The sequence below is a fragment of the Rhinolophus ferrumequinum genome, chromosome 6, assembly GCF_004115265.2.
Source record: "Rhinolophus ferrumequinum isolate MPI-CBG mRhiFer1 chromosome 6, mRhiFer1_v1.p, whole genome shotgun sequence".
In the NCBI taxonomy this organism is placed as follows: Eukaryota; Metazoa; Chordata; class Mammalia; order Chiroptera; family Rhinolophidae; genus Rhinolophus; species Rhinolophus ferrumequinum.
Window position 1 is genome coordinate 53,867,362 of NC_046289.1, and position 20,235 is coordinate 53,887,596.

General features: G+C 35.8%; 1 protein-coding gene across 5 annotated transcripts in view; it reads right to left on the reverse strand.

Moving 5' to 3' along the window:
• Positions 1-379: 379 nt before the first annotated feature.
• The window catches only part of UNC13C (unc-13 homolog C), a 498,413-nt gene continuing 478,557 nt past the window's right edge, over positions 380-20,235 (reverse strand). For all 5 annotated transcript variants that reach the window (XM_033109141.1, XM_033109144.1, XM_033109142.1 and 2 more), the window contains 3 exons: positions 5,838-5,930; positions 4,140-4,299; positions 380-958 (listed from right to left, as the gene is read on the reverse strand). In XM_033109141.1, the coding sequence (XP_032965032.1) occupies positions 673-958; positions 4,140-4,299; positions 5,838-5,930 (539 nt within the window). In that variant the 3' untranslated portion in view covers positions 380-672. The remainder of the gene's footprint in view (positions 959-4,139; positions 4,300-5,837; positions 5,931-20,235) is intronic.

The window sequence follows — 20,235 nt, forward strand, 5'->3', positions numbered from 1 at the left end:
AACAAAATTTGTCTGTATATCAAACATAGTTAACAAACTCTATTTAGCATTGCTTTGTATAAGTTTGCTTCAATAGCATTTCTTCACAGTGATATTTCAGAAAGGTTGGAAACTTGTCAGCATAAAATATTTCCCCACCTTTTCTATTTTAATTTGTATGCAAAAATCATCACAATATATCTGCAACTATAAAATTACAAATGCTTTCTAGAAGTGACTGCGTTTCTCGTTATGATAGAAAAGGGTATTTGTAAGACATCTACAATGAGGTAAGTCTAAATAAAACAGAATTTGAGTAACAAATCCCTTCTAAGCCATGGGCAATATAAACTAATTTAACAAAGACAACTAATGGAAAAACTCAATAATTGTGTTTCAGTATGCTTAACTGATGAGAAACTAGTAACGAAATAAAATAAACATTAAAAAAGATATTCTGGGTATTTCAGTTTACATCATAATTTTGGCACTTCATGGAACATTTATTACCCAAAGACCAGAAATGGTACAAAAGTTCAGCAGGTTTTCCACATACCTTGTAGACATTGTACGTGAGTACTGGCAGACACTTAAACGTAGTAAAATAAACATTGCCATGTATTTGCACATGCATGCAGTAGTCAAACAATTATAGTTGATGAATTCTCAAAGGTGATACCATCAGTATTCTTTTCAAGCACTCTCTTCAGCAGATCTTGTTTCTGATTTAAGTCTCACAAATTCTTTAGCCACATCATCGCTGGTCCTCTGAGAGAGTATTCTAAGGATAGTCAAACCAGTCTCATCCATAGAGACATTTTTCAAAAGAGGATACCATGCGCCATAGCTTCCCTTTTCTGCTATGTTCTGTAGCTGAATTACTGTCATTCCGATAATTCGATCTTCTCGGGCAAAGCAGTAATCCTTAACTGAGAGATGCAGTTCATAGGCCCCTGGGCGGTTCTCATTACCCAGAATGCTGTGTGGATAAAAATATGAATTTTGAGCAAAAATTTATTTCACCTAGGGATCAGTACGGTTCTAAATATACTGTTAAAATGTTATACATTGCTCAGAATATTACATTGGCAAATAGAGTATCATTGTATTTTAATTCTGATGCAAATATTCTTTACATAGATATTACTTGGCACTCTAACTTGAAAACTTCTTCTTTCCCTAGATACAGATAGGAAATCCATCTAAATATGCTTTATTGCCTTGATGTTAAGCTGGAATTAACATATTATGTTGTACTTAATCATTGGAAGCAGGGTCCCCTCTGATATAGGGGTCACAGGAGCCCGGGTAGGGTGATGGATACCTCTTGGAAGAATTTATGTGCCATTTCAACATCGGTCATTATAACCTCTTTTCTTTACCTCAGACTCCTGCTACGCTATTATATCTATGGCCCTTTCTCAAGGGAATACACTGCACAGTCTATCATGCACTATTTACAAGATGCTAAATTGGATACAAATCTCCAGAGTAAATTAGTTCCAGCAGAGCCCAATGTTTCAGTGCAATTTCTTCGTGTGGTAACAGTTAGGCTTGTCAAGTGTGGGGCTGAGAATGGCCTCTACTAATAACAACCCAAGACAACTTTTCAGTGCACAACTGAACATAATGAAGAAGGCTGAGTGGTGATCTGCTGAGAAAATTCTCCCCTGTCCTTTATTTTAATTCCTCAGATGTTCTTGACTTTCTAATGAAGGCACATCTAGTCCTCAGCAGTACAAGTTTCCATATTCCTTCCTTTTCCAAGTGACTTTTTCTGATCAAACGTTTTGCAGACTCAAACTTTCATTTCTGGGTGACATTGATAACTAAACTGTAGACTTATTTTAGAGATAATGTGAAAGAAAAAGGAAGCCTGGTGGGTAAGAATAGAAAAGCAAAGTATAATAGGGAGTGAGATCTTCTTGTGAATTAAAATGCATCAAAATGCTGCCTTTCTCCAAAATTGGGTCTTAGTAGCTCACAGTGTCGTGTCTGAATTTTTCCATAATTCAAGTATTTCTAGAATCTTTGAGAAGATATTTTAATTGCACCATTTCTTCTTCTTTTTTTGTGTGTGTGTGCAAAATTTGGAGGACTAGATAGGTGGAATCTTGTGAGCTGGTTTGTCAGCAGGCCTTAATTAATGTGATTAATCTGTTAGAACCCTTTTATTATATGTAGTAGTTAAGTTTTAGTGAGTGGTAAGAGTTAAGTATTCAGCGCACAGAGTGCTGAAAAGTCTCTGGGAAATCACGAGTGCAAAGCAAAAACCCAAACCAATAAGGGACTGTTTTGTTGTGTGTGTAAGCCCCTGAGGTTTGGTTTTGTGTCCCCTTCTCTAGCCCCAGGTCACCTCCTCTAGATTTATGGAATTATTACATCTAAATGCAGATTATTTTCAAGTTATATATTTGATATTTCCTCTTGTTTAATAGGCATCTCTTCTCCTGTCCCTATTCTCTTATCTTAGTAAATCACTATCCACCCAATTGCTACTGCCCAAAACCTAGGGGTGATCCTTCATTTAATTCAGTATCAGATAACTTCCATTTGCCACGACTGCATCTGCTCTCCATCCTTCTCCTTGCATTTTGCAATAGGATGGTGGCCTGTAAGGAGTATATCAGTAGCGTTTTGCTGTGCGCTTGCTTCCAGGTGGTTTTGGCCAAAATAGAGCCCCATCAGGAAATCAGAAGTAATGATGAGAATAAGGTCAGAGCCTTTATGTTCCTGGCTCCTTGCCTGTGAGTCTGTTTCTGTCCATGGAAGCCCAATGCTCTCAAGGTGGCTGACTACACATCAAGTTTTTCCTTCCCCAATTTTAGTAACAGCGCTTCCTCTCCCTCCGTAGGTGCAATAGGAGCAACAACCCGGCAACTACTAGCTGCAGGTCACATCACTATTCCTTGTAGTCCCTGTATTCTATTTTGTGAAAGGTCCTTCTTTAATACCGTAACTTGAATGTTCTTGGGAACCTAACATATACTTTTTCTTTTGTGTTGTACCTCCAGTCTAGAATCCACAGCTATCTCTCTACTACCATCTGGTCAGTCATGCTTATCTCTTGCCTGGACTACCGCAATAGCCTTTTAACTTACTTTGACATATTTGGTCTTGCTTCCCTATCATTATTTCTCTATGAAAAGAATAAAGATGTAAATCAAATTGTTCATTCCCTCATCTGAAAATCCTTCAAGGCCTCCAATCGAACTTGGAATGAACCTGGTCTCTGGTATCCAGACTGCAAAGCCCTGTACCCTGACCACCTCTACAAACTAATTTAATCTCTTTTGCCCACTATAGTCTGTTTCTTAAATATGCCAGGCAGGTTCCTGTCTTAGAGTCCTTGTACTAGGAGTTTTGCTTGGCCTGAAATGCTCTCAAATCACTTCCCTGCATGACTGGTTTTTTATTTTCTCAGGTTTCAATGTAGAAGTCACATGCTCAGAAAGGCTTCCACAAATACCTAATCTAAATGGCCAACCAATCACTCTATTACATCGTCCTGTTTTAATTCTCTGCAAAATACTATCATATGATGAATTTCTGTTTACTGTGTTTCCCGGAAAATAAGCCCTAGCATGATTTTTCAGGATAATATCCCCTGAACATAAGCCCTAATGTGTCTTTTGGAACAAAAATTAATATAAGACATGGTTTTATTTTCGGGGAAACATGGTATTTGTTTGTGATTTTGTTTGTCATACATTCATCATCTCTAGAAAGTTACTTCCACGAGAACAGAGACCTCCTATTATATATACCCAGTATCAGGTAACTTCAGTATCAGATAACTTAATTCAGTATCAGATAACGTGCATTTGCCACGACTGCATCTGCTCTCCATCCTTCTCCTTGCATTTTGCAGTAGGATGGTGGCCTGTAAGGAGTACATCAATAGCGTTCTTCTGTGCTCTGGCTTCCAGGTGGTTTTGCCTGTATTGCCTGATACGTGGTAGATACTGAGCCAATGGAAAGGAACGAGAAACACAGCCTTCTTCATTTCCCTGGGATGACTGATGAACAAGAATACTTATACCTATAGGTTCTGCTTTCCTTAGCAAAGCCCAGAGCCATTCCTACCCCAAATCCCTTAATAAATTTAGCTATACATTGGCTATCGCCTGGTTGAATACATGAGTTGGGTCATGACTTACAACTGAAAAGTTTCATTGTACTTGGGTGACCACGTGTTGCTTTTTGTCTTTGTGCCTTGTTTTCTCTTCTTGTCTGCGAGGTTGGGTCCCAGCATACAAACTTCCACAAAGGGGCGGAACATTGCTGTGGTCTGCCAGTTTAGGTTATTGATGGCAATCACTGCAAACCAGAAAGGGGAAGGAATGAAAAGTGTTATCAGACAAATGTGTGGAATCTTAGTTTCTCCCTTTGGCTCTTAGAAAGTATTTTTAAAAAGGGTGGAGGAAGCCATCGCTTGCATTTGATTGTGCCCTAACCCCATGGACAAGAAAATATCCCTGAAGAAAAACCATTTACTTTCTGCAAGGCACACTGGTTGGGGCTGTCAGCTCTAAGCTGTGTGGAGAAAAGGTTGCTGTAATTGAAATGCCATTTGTTACTAATGAAAAGTTATCATTCTTCTTGCTTAGGTAAAAACATGATGTTTTTGTTATGTTCAGCATGAAATGCTTAGAAAAAATATATAGAGAATACATTAAAATCTATAGTTTTTCAGAGGAAATGATTATTTTGGTATGTGTGCTTTCAATATTTAATTATTTTATATGTAGAATGAGATCATAATATATTGCTTTCAATACTTAATTATTTTATATGTAGAATGAGATCATAATATAAATAGCTCTATTTTTAAAATCCATCATGGATATCTTTATATACTCCCCAACTGCAAATATTCTACTATATAGATATTACATCTTGTATTTAACTAATCACTTATTGTTAAGTATTACGGTTGTTTCCTAATTTCAGGCATCATAACTAATTCTTAAATGTACATTCTCATATGTATACCTTTGCTCATTCTTTGATGATAATATCCTTAAGGAAGGGTCTTATAACTAAAATTTCTAATGCAAAAGGTTCTTAAAACTTTGGGCATTTTCTATACAATGCCAAAATATGTTTCAAAAAACATTTAAGGTCACTGGCACACCCATTTATGTGTATGCATACCGATTCTACACATAAACTATACAGCAGGGTTACTTTTATAATACAAAGATACATTGGGCAATGCAACTTTAAAATATATTAGAAGGTTATGGTTTGGATCAAAGTAGCTATTACTTAAAATGACTAAGTCTATAATAGTATAAAAATAGAATATGGTTCAACTGAGCAATTAACCATTATTAAATTTCACCTTTAAAATGACCCCTGCATTCAGATTGTGCTTTTACAATACCAATAAAATATACCACTCATTTAAAAGAAATAAAAACCAGTGGCTGGAAATCACACAGAAAAAGAAATAGATGGATTATGTGAACAGGAAGAACATACTGCCTTATCTAAAATTTAATTGACAAGTTATGAAGCCAATTATGGCACTGATGTTCGATGTGTATCATAGAATCAACCACAGAGAAAATGTTCAAAATATACATTTGTGAAATGTAATCACCAATGTATTTAAAGCATGCTGATATTTCAAATAAGGTAGGGTAAATATCTGTGCCATTGATTTTTTTAAAATAAAACTTCTGGTTTCATAAAGAAATTCTAAGCATGCCCTAAAATCATTTAATATACATATTTTAAAACTGAAATCCAAGAAGAAATTCCATTTTAATATCATTGTAGAGGTCAATATAATATTATTGTAGAGGTTAAGGTCTAATGGGCTCTTTGATCTACCTAGACCTGAAACATACCTTTTACAGTGATTTTATGCTCTCCAGTTCCTGGGGTGGTGGTGATGTCCACATGAACAGATATCTGACCCACTGACTCTTTGGAAGAACGACCTGAAAAGCAGCAGAAGTTTACTGGCCTGAGATTTCGAACTACTTAATAATAGACATCTACATTCTCTGTAATAAGGGACTGTAAAGTGTTCCTTCCCAGATATGAATGGCTCTCTTCATTCATATCACATAATAGGTATGGCTAAATGTTCACTAATTAAATTTGCTATACAGGTTTGAGACTTGGGTATAATCATATTCCGCTCATTGAGCTAAAATATCAGACAGCATAAGACACTGTGTTAGTATTATTATTGTTAAAAGAAATTGCAGTTGCCTGATTAGGCACTTAATAAAGCTCTATTTAGTGCTTACGTACCGAGATGTGTCATTGCTGGTCAGTCCTTTAAGCCCTTTGCTACACTGTCCCATATCAGAGCACTGGTGACACAAGGATAGATCCGTAGAGCACCTGCCCTCCTAAAGCCAACAAGACACTAACATAGAAAATATTGCTGCAATATAGCGTGGTAAGTTCTATGACATATGTATAAGGTCTACTGATGGCATAGTTAATTCTACCCAGGTAAAGTTTAGTCAAGTGTTAAACATGTTGTACTGGAAAGTGCCTGTGATTTGGGGTCAGATAAACTTGAATTCAAATCACAGTTATGCCACCACCGCTTCTGTGATCAGAATTTGCTGTATCCGCAAGTCTGTTTTCTCATTTATAAAACAGGGAGAATAACACCAACTTCTTAATATATACACATCTATGAACATATACATTATTTCACAATTAGAAGCACATGCTTCATTCTTTAATATAGCCTGGAATGTCACAAAGTAAATGTTTATGAGCATTTGAGTGAAAATAAATCACTAAGCTGTTTACAAATAATTAAAGCATTTAAAATAATGTTTGGCCTTTATTCCACTAACTGAATATATATAATTTAACCATATTTCAATTGTTTCCAATCCCTTGCTATTATAAACAAATTACAATTAATAATTATTTTTTATATTTACACATTTATCTATAGTATGATTTCTAGAAGTAAAATTTGTCAATTTGGGATTTTAATTTTGCTCCAAAGTGATTTCAACAATTTACACTCTCATAAGCAATATCTGAGGTAGCAAGAATCTTATTTTTCTTTATTTCTCTAAAGTAAATGGATAATTACCAAATCTGAAAATAGAAGGTTCTAAGAGACTTCCAATTTCTCACCTCAGAACATCTCAACAGGACCTGCTGAGAACAGCCTGTTCACCACAAGGACCCCTCTCTCTTTACCCCAGCCATTTGATAATAAAAGGATTGAAAAAAGTCATCACTTATTCTTAGCTCCAGTGAAAAAGGAACAGGGGAAGGGAAGAAAACTCCAGGAGAAATACTCCTAAACCCTGGAAGTGCCAGCAAGATGGGCATTTCATTTTTGAATCGGTTGCCTAGTTAGCAGATCACATGACTTGAGCATGGCCAAGTCGGGGACATCTAGCCACAGAGGGTACGAGGACAACCTCTTTAGATTTATGGTTGCTAAGAAGTATGGGGGATGGTACCTGAATGGGTTTGAAATGCCAGAGTTGGGGACAAGGGAGGGAAGATTGACCATGGGCCATGGTCTTGTCAGGGATTGTCAAAGATGGGGCAAAGAGGCAGGCACCTGAGAGGCATGTGGCATGCCAGTGCCAGGTGAGGTGCAGCAGGAATAAGGCTTGAGCCTTAGAAGCATCCATCAATGCCCCGAGGAGCTATTGGGAAATGAGCCTCTCACCAGCCAGCTCTATCTAGCTTCTACTTCCCCAAAGACAATGAAGTTGAATAGTCCTAACATTATTCAAATGGACAATAACCCCAAAGTAAATAATGACCACTAATGGTCACCACTGAAGTTTAAATAAAGCGTCCTGTCTCTTTCCTCGCTCTCATTTCTTTTCAACCCCAGGGAAACTCCCACCAGGACAAAGAGGGAAGGTACACATGAGAGAAACCCACGCCTTCCTCCTCCTGCTCCTAGTCACCATTTTACCTGCTTGTAGAACGAGAAGGGAGCTTTGAATACAGTAAGTGATTAAAGTTTTAATGTAAACAGGGCAAGGTCTTAAAACCGAATAACTATCTAGTAGTGCAAGTCACTCATATGGTACGGACCTGGACTGTGATATCAATAAGGAAGCCATGGGTGCATTAGAAAGTGGATTCCTCACTAGGTGACAGTCTCTTTCCCGGTTCTAGTAGTTTCTTCTTCCCCTTGTCACTATTGTTTAAGGCAGGTTAGTTTACTATTCTTTCTGTCTTTTTTATATCCTGCCCATACTTTTATATATAGTTTCTTTATCAAATCCTTGACAAATGATCTTAATTTGGGTGTGCCATTTGATTTCTACTGTGGCATTGATTTATTGAGTTAACATCTTCGACTTGCTCATAACTTGAATGGAAATGCTTCTAGTGTTTTTCCAATTCTCTTAAGTTTTGTGGAACAATGAAACAATCTTTGTGGAGGTGGAAGGTAGAGTTTAAGATGTAGACACTCACTACTTAGCAACTTTTATCATTATAGATTTCACAAAGGAGAAGATGCTTAAGGAGGCTATTGCAGGTGGAATTAGAATTCATCTTTTACACAAAGGAAGCAGAAGAAATAGCATGGGCATACGTGCGGATACATAAAACAGAGTGGCATGTCCTGGAAACTGCAAGTAGTTCAGTGTAGATGGAACATAGATGAGGGAGTAGCAAGAGGAAATGTTAGAGAAGATGGTAGTACCTTGAATACCATTTAAAAGTCTTTAGACATTATCCTACAGGTACTGAGAAGTCTCTTAAGTTTTGGGCCACGAGTGGCATAGTCAGCTTTACTTGAGAAAAAATTCTTCTCTCATTTGTGAGAGAAGGATCACTCTCATCACCCCATTCTCTTCCTCAGAGCGTCATACTTATATCTAATTATACCATGAATCAAGTCCTAACGTCCAGCCCTTCACTACGATGTTTCTGATTACCTTTTACTTTATCTGCGCTGCTGGTCCATGCTGCTATCTTTAGCCTGATTCTTCAAAACTTTCTTCACGTTCATCAAGACACACAACATGTTTGCAACATCCTTTATCCATTATCATATGAAGCCCTGTCCAAATAATTCTACTATAAAACACTTTCATTAAAAAATTCTGTCAACAATCTACAATTATATTCTTGATTTCCTCAATACTGTGACATAGTACAAAAACTCTGGGCAATGGAATCAGACTAGTCTGATTATGAATACGATCTCAGTCACTCATTAACAGATAATTAAAATTAACAGATAATTAAAAGTTCATACCATGAACTTTCATTTTCTTATTTTTATAGTACCTACCTGGCAGCATTGTGGTGAGACTAAAAGAGGTAATTTTTAAAAATGTAGAATATTTTGTACTTTGCTATATACCAGCTGTTATATGTCATATGTAACAGCAATCTAATAAATGGATCCAAGTTTATTATGATAATAATTCACTTTTTAATAAGAGAATGTTTCAAAGTTATTAAATCCCTTGAAGATTCATGCATAATGCCTATATGTAAAAATTATGAAAAAAATCCATGGATGTTATGGTTATCTAGGTCAAAGGCTACAAGAAGACAACGCTAGAATGACTAGAATTCTTCCCAACCTCTTTAGAATTCCTGCTTTCTTAAATGAGACTTTCTGGGTCGAGTAGAATTTTGATGGCAGATGTTTAGAGCTCTCACATGTTTAATAGGGAAAACTCCTCCCCTCTACTATGTAAAACCTTTCCTTAAGCATGAATCTTCTGAAATGTGTTTTCTTGAGTAATAAAGGTTTTTCTATTTGTTTCACTATTATTGAAATCATAGTTTATGAGAAAGGCCTCTAGCATCTCTGAAAATGCATCCAGGTTGCATATTGTCTGTGTTGTTTTACTAAGGATCTGAGCCTGCTCAGTGCCTGGCTTTGTGGTTAAAACTTTAATGGGTCTTATATGTATTACTGAGCGCACTAATGTGTTAATGGCTGGTTCCTGCCAGAGTAAACATCAAGAAATGATGATCAGGCTAGTTATTGATATAACATATTTGTAAATGAGAAGAGCCTTCCATCAAAGCACTAACCAGGAGGTGTCATTTCTTCATCTGAATTTCTAATCACCAAGGTTATTTAAAGGCTTTAATTGTGTCATTATAGAATTTGAGAGATTTCTATGGTGGAAAATATAAAATTCTAATTAGGAAAATATGTGGGCTTCTGTTTGGTGCCTTTAGTTATGGAAGGAAAATCTTATGCTGTTTTAAAACAAAAAACGGCTAATGTGCCTAAAACCTTTTAAAAGGTGCTCTTTAAATGCAGAGATGTAAGTTTTCCCCTTTCACAAAGTGTTTTTCTGTAGTCTTGCACTTACGTATATTCTCTGTGTTTGTGTCTTCTAAAGAGACATGGACAGTTGCATTAGGGAGAAGAAAAAAACATTAAAAATTGTACTTATGTACTCAGCAGTGCTTGAACACTTTTGGGAAATCTCCTGGGTGGAAACATTTACTAGACTCTCAAAATGCACATTTCTTCTTCTAACACAAAATGTGGAATTTACTGCTCAGTCAAGTCAAAGATAGTCTTGAGAACTGACTGCTTAATGTGGCACAACCCTAAAAGAATGCAATTAGCAACATAATAGAGGAGAATCAACTGGTTTAAAAGGGTTTATCATTACTGCAATTATTGCTTAATAGTCACGTTATTCATGATTGTTACTTTAGAACTCCAGGTTCCTGCTTTCACGGGCATTTAACATAGCATTCATGTTATGCCTTGTTTTGTAGTTAATTATGCAGAGGTTTTCTTCCTAACTACCTTTCATAATGGCAGGAAATCTCTATTAATATTAATAACCCTTATCTCTAATTCATACAATAAACTTGTAATATTCTTTTGATGTATATTAAAAGACCAATTTATATTTAGTCATTGACTATATATGCAAGCAGTCCTCACTTTGCACGGTGTTGACATGACCAGATCCAGTTCTCACAATTTTGTTCAATAACATCCATCTCCCAACAACACATTCAAATTTCAGTTGTTACGATACATTAGATATGTATCATTGGATAAAGTTAAAACTTTGCTGCTAGTTTTTTAGACACAAATCACTGTGAAAATAATAGGTATATATCATCAGTGACCCATTAGATCACTTCTTTCAGAGTCTGTTGGTGATCGGTCATTGTGTATCTGTTCAGTTTATGTACAATAAAGGCCAAAAGGGCCACATTGAGATGGGCAGGAGATGCAGAGACACACACTCGCCAAAACCTCCACCCCTGGCACAGCCATCCACAATGAGGCGGGATCCAAAAACAAACAAACAAAACTGAGCTTCTTTCCTGAGGAGCAAGGGGTTTGTGCTCCACATCAGTCACCCCAACCCTTGGGACCTGCATGGGAGAGACCCTAGTTCCCAGAATGTCTGACTCTGAAAGCCAACAGGGCTTATATCCAGGAGAAGCACAGGGCTGTAAGAAACAGGTATTGTGCTCTTAAAGGGCAGGCTCACCCCACGACCCAGCACAGAAGCAACAGTATGAAAAGAGCCTAAGTCATATGTGAAATAAATTCATTTGCTAACCTTGAAGCTTCTGCCAGAGGGGCAGAAATCTATCGAGACTCTCCAGGGATATGGTTGCTGGCTGGAGCCATATCTACGTTGTCTTTCTACGTTGCCAGCACCGGCACTGGTGGGTGCCATTTTTGCACTCTAACTTGCTAGTGAAGGCAGGCGAGCAGCCCCAAGCCCATGCTTTGCTCCTATGAGCAGCCCCTCCTGAGGCACTAGGTGAGCAGCCTCACCTGGCCATGCCGCTTTCCTGAGCAGCCTGGCCCTACCCACTCTGCCTCGCTCCTGCAGCGCCACCAAAGCCAGCATGTATGCACAGCCCACACAAGGAACGCCCTTGAATGACAGGCTCTGGTGCCAGGGTGAATTACATATCCAGGCCCCACAACTCTGAAATAGACTGTCCGAGAGACAACCAAGAACTAGGGCAAGGTTAAGTGATAAGCTTAATCTCCTGCGCAGGGTTACTCCTTCAAACGTGGGTTTGCCTAATACATAGAAACAATCATAGAAAGTCAAGCAAAATAAGAGAAAAAGACATATGTTCAAACAAACAAAAAATACAAGATTGAACTCCCAGAAAAAAATACATTGTGAATTACGGATAAGTAATTTCTCCAATAAAGAATAAAAGTAATGGTCATAAAGATGCTCACCAAACTCAGGAGAAGAATGGATGAACACAGTGAGAACTTCGACAAAGGGAACAGAGGGTCCAAGATGGTGGCAGTAGAGGAGGATGCTGAATTCTGCCCCTCCCAAGAGCAAAATGAAATATACTTGTACATAGGTAGCAATTATTCCTACGAGACAACTGAGCATTGAATGAACAGCTTCTGGCAACAAACAAGAGAAAGAGACCAAATAGCGGAGGCTGGGGGGTGAGGGGACTCTCGGGGAGTTGTGGGAACTCTCTGGGGCCAGGGAAGCCAGGGAGTGTCATTGTTTATGTCCCCCTTCACTGTGACAGGGCAGGCAGGAACTCTATCTGGGGGCTTTGGCCTACCTGCTAGATCACTGCACATTGCCTGGAATCCTTCTGCCTCTGAACAAAGGGAGCAAGCAGGAACAACAGGGCATCACCACCCACCTGGCCTCGTTGGTGAGAGTTGCTTCGGCTTGGTAGGCTAGTGCTCCAGGAGCTGTAAGTACCTGCTCAGCTTCAAGTGAGGGTGGAATAAACAAGGAAGTGGCTTGACTTAAACCCCTTTCCTACTCTTATACCATATTGTGCTTTCCTCCTGTTCTTTCCTCATTATCTTAATGTTATTAAATATATATTTGAAGGAATTCGTGGTAATAATAATGGCTACAGTTTTTGACCACTTATGGGTGCCAGGCATAGGTGCTAAGTGTTTTTTGTGTAAGATGAAGGTAATCTGTGCATTTTACAGATGGTTAAACTTGAGACCCAGAAGTTAGTCAAAATCAATAAATGGAACAACTGATATTTGACCTCCGGTCTTCGATTTATAAGATACAGTATATACCATGCTGTAATGCTCATTGAATAGCTTCTCTTCTATTCTACCCGCCCCACCCACCACCTTTTCAACATCAAAGAGGAAAAAGAAAACTCTATCTTAGTATTTTTATTTTTTTATGGCATAAAATCTTGCTGAACTAAAAGGCAGAAAAAGATGTGAAATCGAAAATTAAAACCACACTACATAGACAGATAGCATCTAGGTATCATACGATTATGGATAAAATTTAGCTTGAATTTGCAATATTTTATATTAAAATGAACAATAAGTTATATATTGAACCTCACAGTAATCAGTTGAATATATATTTTAATTGGTTTTGCTTTCTGGGACTCTATTGTTTCGTAGCTCTCTTTGCATTATCCTTAAATTTTCTACTGATTGAAACATCTTATGTTGCTACTTTACATTAGCAAGTTTCCATGGCTATAGCATGCTGAATCCTGTTGCTGAAAAAATAGTCACTGATGAAGAAGATTTGAGATAAGTGTCAAATCTTTGAAGTAAGTCACTATGCTAGTTGGCTATCCTTTTAGAATTGTTTGGAAAGTTTAGTTATGAGATCTTGAAATATTTTAGGATTGAAAATATAGTTTTTAGAGTTAAAGAATGTTAGAAGATGCCAGTAGAGCATGAGCTCACCCTTTTCCATTCCTTGATCGAAGAACAAAGTTTCTTCTTTGCTTTACCGGGGAAAAAAGAAGAAGAAGAAGAAGAAGAAGAAAAGAATGTTGGAACTTGAACCTATTTGATCCAATCTCTGTTTTAGAGATAATGATGTTGAGACTAAGAGTCCTGAACAAGTTTGCATCGCTGGGCAGTATCAGTGGCACGTCTTCTTATTTTCAGTTAAGGTCTCTTTCTAGTGACCAACTAGCTTGCCTCTAAAAAGGTCTTTTGGAATCCACATGATTGGGCAGCCTGTCAATAAATAGTATAACTTGGGAAGTAGGTAGGATGTGGATTCGGCCACTCACTGCTGTTGTTTCCTACTTGGATACTCCTAACTTGGGCAAAAATCAGAAAATCAAACTTTTAATCCTGACTAGTGCCTGAGACCTATTTCTAATGTAGTCTATTTCACCTGATCTGTTAGCGTCTCTCTTCCAAAATCTATTCATGCACCACGATTACTAGCAAACACTACTACCTAGGGAAGAAAGAGGAGCGAGAAGGATTATGTCCGTATGCCAGTGTGTATTCATACCAGGTAAATCATTATTGGTAGGAAGAGACTAGGGTATGGCGTGTGATGAAAGATGAGAGCTTCAGGACATGCCTTTTCTTCTTGGTAGTCATTGATATCAACAAATGTATTACAGTAATAGTCAAGCTAGTACAGATGAGTGTAGGCAGGTGAGGGTCTAAGCATCCCTAGCTTCAAATGGTTGGATCTATCAGGAACCAAATATTGCTTAGAAGTGGCTAAGGGTAATCCAGTTCACCTGTATTATCTGAACAGATTTTTTTATTTGAGGATGAGTAAACGTATACAACTCAATAACTGACTTCTTAAAAAGAAATTCTGTAGCATAAGAAGAGTAACAATGTTTCAAAGACTCAGGGGAAAACCTATCCCTGCAAATAATGGAGCCACTATAAAACGCATAATAAAATCAAATTTCTTGTAATAAAAAACTTCTAAATTTCTAAAGAATTCAATTTGTTTCAGAAAAATTAATAAATCACAAACTTATACCATGTATATCCAGGTAAAAAGGAGGAGGAGGAGAAAGAGAAGAAGATGAAGAAAAAAGGAGAAAGAGGAGGAAAAAGAAAAATACCCAAGAAGAAAAGAGAAAGAATTTCAGCTGGCCTGTATTTTCCCTCAAAATAAAATTCAGCAAGAAACGGAACAATACCTACAAAGTTATGAGGGACATTCTGTGATCCCAGAATTTTAAATCTAGCCAAGTACTTTCTCATGTGTGAATGGTACAAAAAGTAATTTTCAACAATTACAGGGCTAAGAAATTACATAAAAAGATGTATTTCAGAGAAGATGACTTGGAGACACATTTAAACCAAAAAGAAACTAAGACTAGTGACGTTGTGCTGCAAAAAGCGTGGCAGTGAGGATTGGCACCGTCTAAATATGAGAATATATTTTATTGTAACTATCAGGTGGATATAAAGTGGGTACATCTCCCATATTAGATTTGAGTTTCTGATGACAGGCGCAGTCTTAGTTCATTTTACATTCCCGATGTCTATCTCCGCACCTGGCACAATAAACGAACTCTATAAAGAGGTGAAAACAGAAATTTGGGTGATGTGTGGGTTGAATAGGAGAGCAGGTGTAAAGAAGGAGGAACTCTAATGGGAAAGTAACTTTGAAAGGTTTGTTCTCTTGGTTCTAATGTGATATTGTGTAAGTGAATCAGTGTGAAATAATGACATTATGGGCATATTCAATGGAGATTTCCTTTATCAAACTAATACAATAGCTACAGAAGCAACTTCTTTCCATTTACTTAGCCATTTATCTTACTTTAATAAAATTTCAATATTTTTCTTAGAGGTTTTATACATATTTTGCTAAATTTGTTTGTGGGTATCTTATTGTGTTACTGCTATTTTAAATGAGATTATTTTTTTATTTTCTATTCTAATTGACTATTAATTGTGCAAAGGAATACCGTTCAATTAATAGTCAATTAGACTATTGTAAGGAGCAATCTTGTTAAAACTTATTAGTTCTAATAGTTTCTGTATAGATTTGCTTATGCTTTTTATGTAAATAATTATGTTGTTTACTTATAAGGATATTTTTCTTTTTTAATTCCCTTGCTTATGAGTACAGAAGGAGATAATAACCTAATAATTTTATGTGTATGTAACCTTGAGATAAAAACATAACATGGAAAAGTATGAAAAGAGGACACCACTAAACTAATTTATGCATATAACTACAAAAATTCTAAATGAAATACTGATAAAATGAAAATTTTTGCCATGTAAGAAAAGGTTGGTTTAAGCTATCATCCTAATATCACTGAAAAATTATCTCATAAATTCTGAAAAAGCATTTGATAAGTTTCGGTGCCCATCCATGAAACAGCTCTTAGATAACTCAGATTTTAAGGATGTTTCCTAAATGTGGTAAGGAATATTTCTTTTAAAACAACAACCAAAATCATACCCACATTTGAAACTTCCTTTTAAAACTGTGAGCAAAACAAGACTATGCAAAATGAGAATAAATACAGTGATCTGAAAATTTATATAAAGGCAATAATTAAAGAAATAGAAAATAGAATGTGGCTCTTGGAAATGGTGACAATTTTTTGCAATGCTATACTTGTATAAAAAACATAATTGAAAAATTATATGCTTTAACAACAGTTTTTAAAATTGCATAAGAGATAAAGAGCATAAAAAGATAAAAAGCATAAGAAACAAATAGTTACATGATTTTGAATGACAATGTATCATTCTTAAAGCAGCAAAATATATATATAGGGTTTGTGTGTGTGTGTGTGTGTGTGTGTGTGCGCGTGCGCGCGTGTGTAGCCTGAAATAAACCTAATTGTAATGTGATAAAACCATGAAATTTGAATCAAGCATAAAAGAATAATTAAAAATAAAAGAAAACATATCTTTAAAGTTAAGATAAAATACCTTAAGGAAGTCACTTATTTGCATATTTAGTTATAGATTTATTGCAATTCTAATAAAAATCACAAAGTCTTAAAAAAATTTTGTATAAAATCCAAAGCTTATTTGGAAATATAATTACAATAGAAGCTAAGAACTTATTAAAAGTAACTAAGAACTTATTAAAACATTAAATGAATAGTAATGAAGAACTTAAAAAGAGAGAAAAATATTCTTATAAAATATTAAAGCATTTTGTTAAGCAACAATAATTAAATTCGTCTAATCTTGGACTGTATATGGTCAGACAGGATTGGATAAAAGGAGCAGGAACAGAATTCCAATATATTTAAGATGTTAATAACAAAGGAATTATTGGTGGGAAAGGGAAGGATTACTCAATTATTGGCTACTATTTGGGGAAAAACTTCAGTAATTCCATTATGGAATTTTATTGAAAATATAATTCTAAATACAGAATAAGTTTATAGGAACAGGGTTGGTATTTAAAATATTAATTGAAAGTGAAAAATAAGCTGAAATATTGTGTAATTGGGGAATAAATCAATAAATTATGAAATAGCTATGATTGAATATAAGTATGACATACTACAAAGAGTTTATATCATGTAAAGTAGCTGTTGAAATGCTATATGAAAGGAATTTATAATTGTGTATAAAACAAATATAACATGAATATTAAAAATTTAATGATTTCTCTGTTATTTTTCATTGTTTATAGTTTTGTATTTATATATTTTTCTAATATACATATGTTCCCTTTATAATAAAAATAAACCTAGTTAAAACGATGTTTGAAAACTTGTGTCAAGAGAGTTAAATTTAATATTTGCTAAACACAAAATTTTTTAAAAAATAGGAATTTTATGCAGAATGGATAAAGAAGTTGTGGTATATATACACAATGCAATATTATTCTGCCATAAGAAAAGATGAAATAGTACTATTTGTGACAACACGGATGGATCTTGAGATTATAATGCCAAGTGAAATAAGTCAGAAAGAAAAAGTAAAGAACTATGTGATTTCACTGATATGTGGCATATAAAACTGAAAACAACAAAAGAATAAGATAAACAAATGAAAAAACAAAAACTCATAGACACAGACAATAGTTTAGTGGTTACCAGAGAGTAAGGGGGGATGGGGATGGGAGATGAGGGTAAGGGGGATCAAATACATGGTGATGGAAAGAAAACTGACTCTGGGTGGTGAACACACAATGTGATTTATAGATGATGTAATACAGAATTGTACACCTGAAATCTATGTAACTTTACTAACAATGTCACTTCATAAACTTTAATTTAAAAAAATAGGAATTTTAAATTCCTGATTATAGAACTTTGAAACAATATATTCACATATTTTTGCAGAAGAATTTGATAAAGAGATTATAAATACAGAATCTTTTAGGATTCTTACAAGTCCCTCCAGAGATTAATCAGAAATATTTTAAAAAACTCAAGAAGGCTTTGCATTGACCTTCTGAGTTTTTTAGATGCTATCTTATTTCTCATATGTAATCATCACTTTTCTTGAATGTACCATCCATTACTTGCTCACTTATTTCACATTTAGTTTTCTGTCATCTTATCTTGCCGCATAATTCTACCGGACAGTTTAAGCAGCTCCAATGATCTCTTTTTTAACCACATATATATTTTTTCCAGTTCCTTGCTATTTATTGAGTCCTTGGCCTTGACAGGTTGGGTCCCTCTTTTTCCCCTTGTATTTTTCAGTCTCCTTTCTGGTTCACTGTTTACTTCTCTGGTTTATTCCTTCTCTGTCTTCTTTGTAGCTCCTTTTTCTTCATTCAGCTTTTTGTTATGTGACAACCCCCAATATCAATCCCTGGATCTCTCCTCTCTCCTTTCTCAATACTCCTTTCCTTGGTTTTACAGTTTCAACTCGCATCTTAACTCTATTCATTTTTAAATCTACATTTCTAGTCCTTACCCTGATCTTCCAATTGAACTCCATTTCTAATTGTCTAGTGGATAGATACCCTTGGTTGATATTTTCCTCTCAGCTTCACCTCATCAAGTCCAAAAATTAACTTATGGTTTTCCCAAGCCTCTTCCAGTTTTCAACTTCCCTATTTCCAACCTTGATAACACCATTCTGTCTGCTATCCAAGTTCAGAATCATTGAAAACCCGAAGGAACTTTTCCTCTGCTTTGTTTGCTGATCATAATCAATAACTAAATCTTGTCCATTACTCTTTACATAGTTTATTTGGTTCCATCTCTACTTCAGCATTCTACTCCCTTAGTTTAGGACCTTATTATATCTAGATACTGATGTTAGATTCCAAGAGGTCCCTTTGCTTTCATACACCTCTATTACATTTTATATGATGTAGCAGGACTAAGTTTCTCAAGGTACAGATTCCATACTGTTACTCTTCTCCTAAAACCAAGGGCTCCTATTGCATTGAGGAAAAAAATCCAAATTCCCTGAGTAACTCTTGGCTTTAGAAATTATGCCTCCATTAATGATAATCAAATGTATTTCTCTTACATTCAACAATATCCCTTTCACAAGTCTTCCTTCCCTATTGGCAAATACTATACCCTCCTCCAAGCTCTACTCTCTCTCCATGGCTTTCCCAGTCACCCATTGGTCACTGTCACTTGAAGCTACTTCCTTGTTCTTATTCATGCCACCTATTTCAGCACTTAATCATACTCTGCTTCATCATGGGTTCCTGTGTGTTTCCTCCCAATCAAACTTGATTGTATTTTGAAGTTACACCAAGATTAAAATAGTTACAATATTAAATTAAAAAAACAACCCAATATCTACAATTGGCAAAGCTGGTGGGATAAATGATGTAAAGAAAAAGTTAATTGGAAAAAAAGTTTTGGAGTCTCAACATAATCACGAGGCAGTGTACATAGAAGGTAAGAGCTCAGTCTCTAAGCCACGTGGCCTCGATTTGAATTCAGCCTCCACCACATATTATTAATAAATGAGTGACCTTGGGAAGGTACTTAGTCTGTCTGTGCTTCCATTCCCTCCTTTGTAGAACAGCAGTTGAATAATAGTAGTACCTACCTCATTTGAATAATAGCAGTTCCTGCCTCATTTGAATAACAGTAGTACCTACCTCATTTAAATGTAAAGATGAAACGAGTTAGCACCTGTAAGGGACTTATGAAAGACATTCTGTATGCCAGGTATTTATCTTAATATTATTGTTGTGGTTGTTTATTAAAACATTAAACCGTCTGCCTCCTTTGACCTAACAATTTCTTTCTATGAGTCTGTCATACAGAAATACTTGCTTAAATACAAAAGACATAAATAACTCAAGGTATTAATGGCAACATTTTTGTAATGGTTAAACATAAGATATATTTACATATACAGAGAGTGCCAAAAATGTATACATATTTTAAGAAAGGATAAAACTGTATTAAAATTGTAATAATATATACCGATAACAAAAGATGAATGCAAGTCATGTCTGAGTTCTGCAATTATAAGAGGTGCTCACAGTGGTTACCATCAGCATAATTTTAGTATAGTTTTTTCCTCTCTTAAAACGTGTATATGTTGTTTTGTTACCCTCTGCATATAATTACTAAAACAGTGAGACCATCATCATGTATCTTATTATGAAA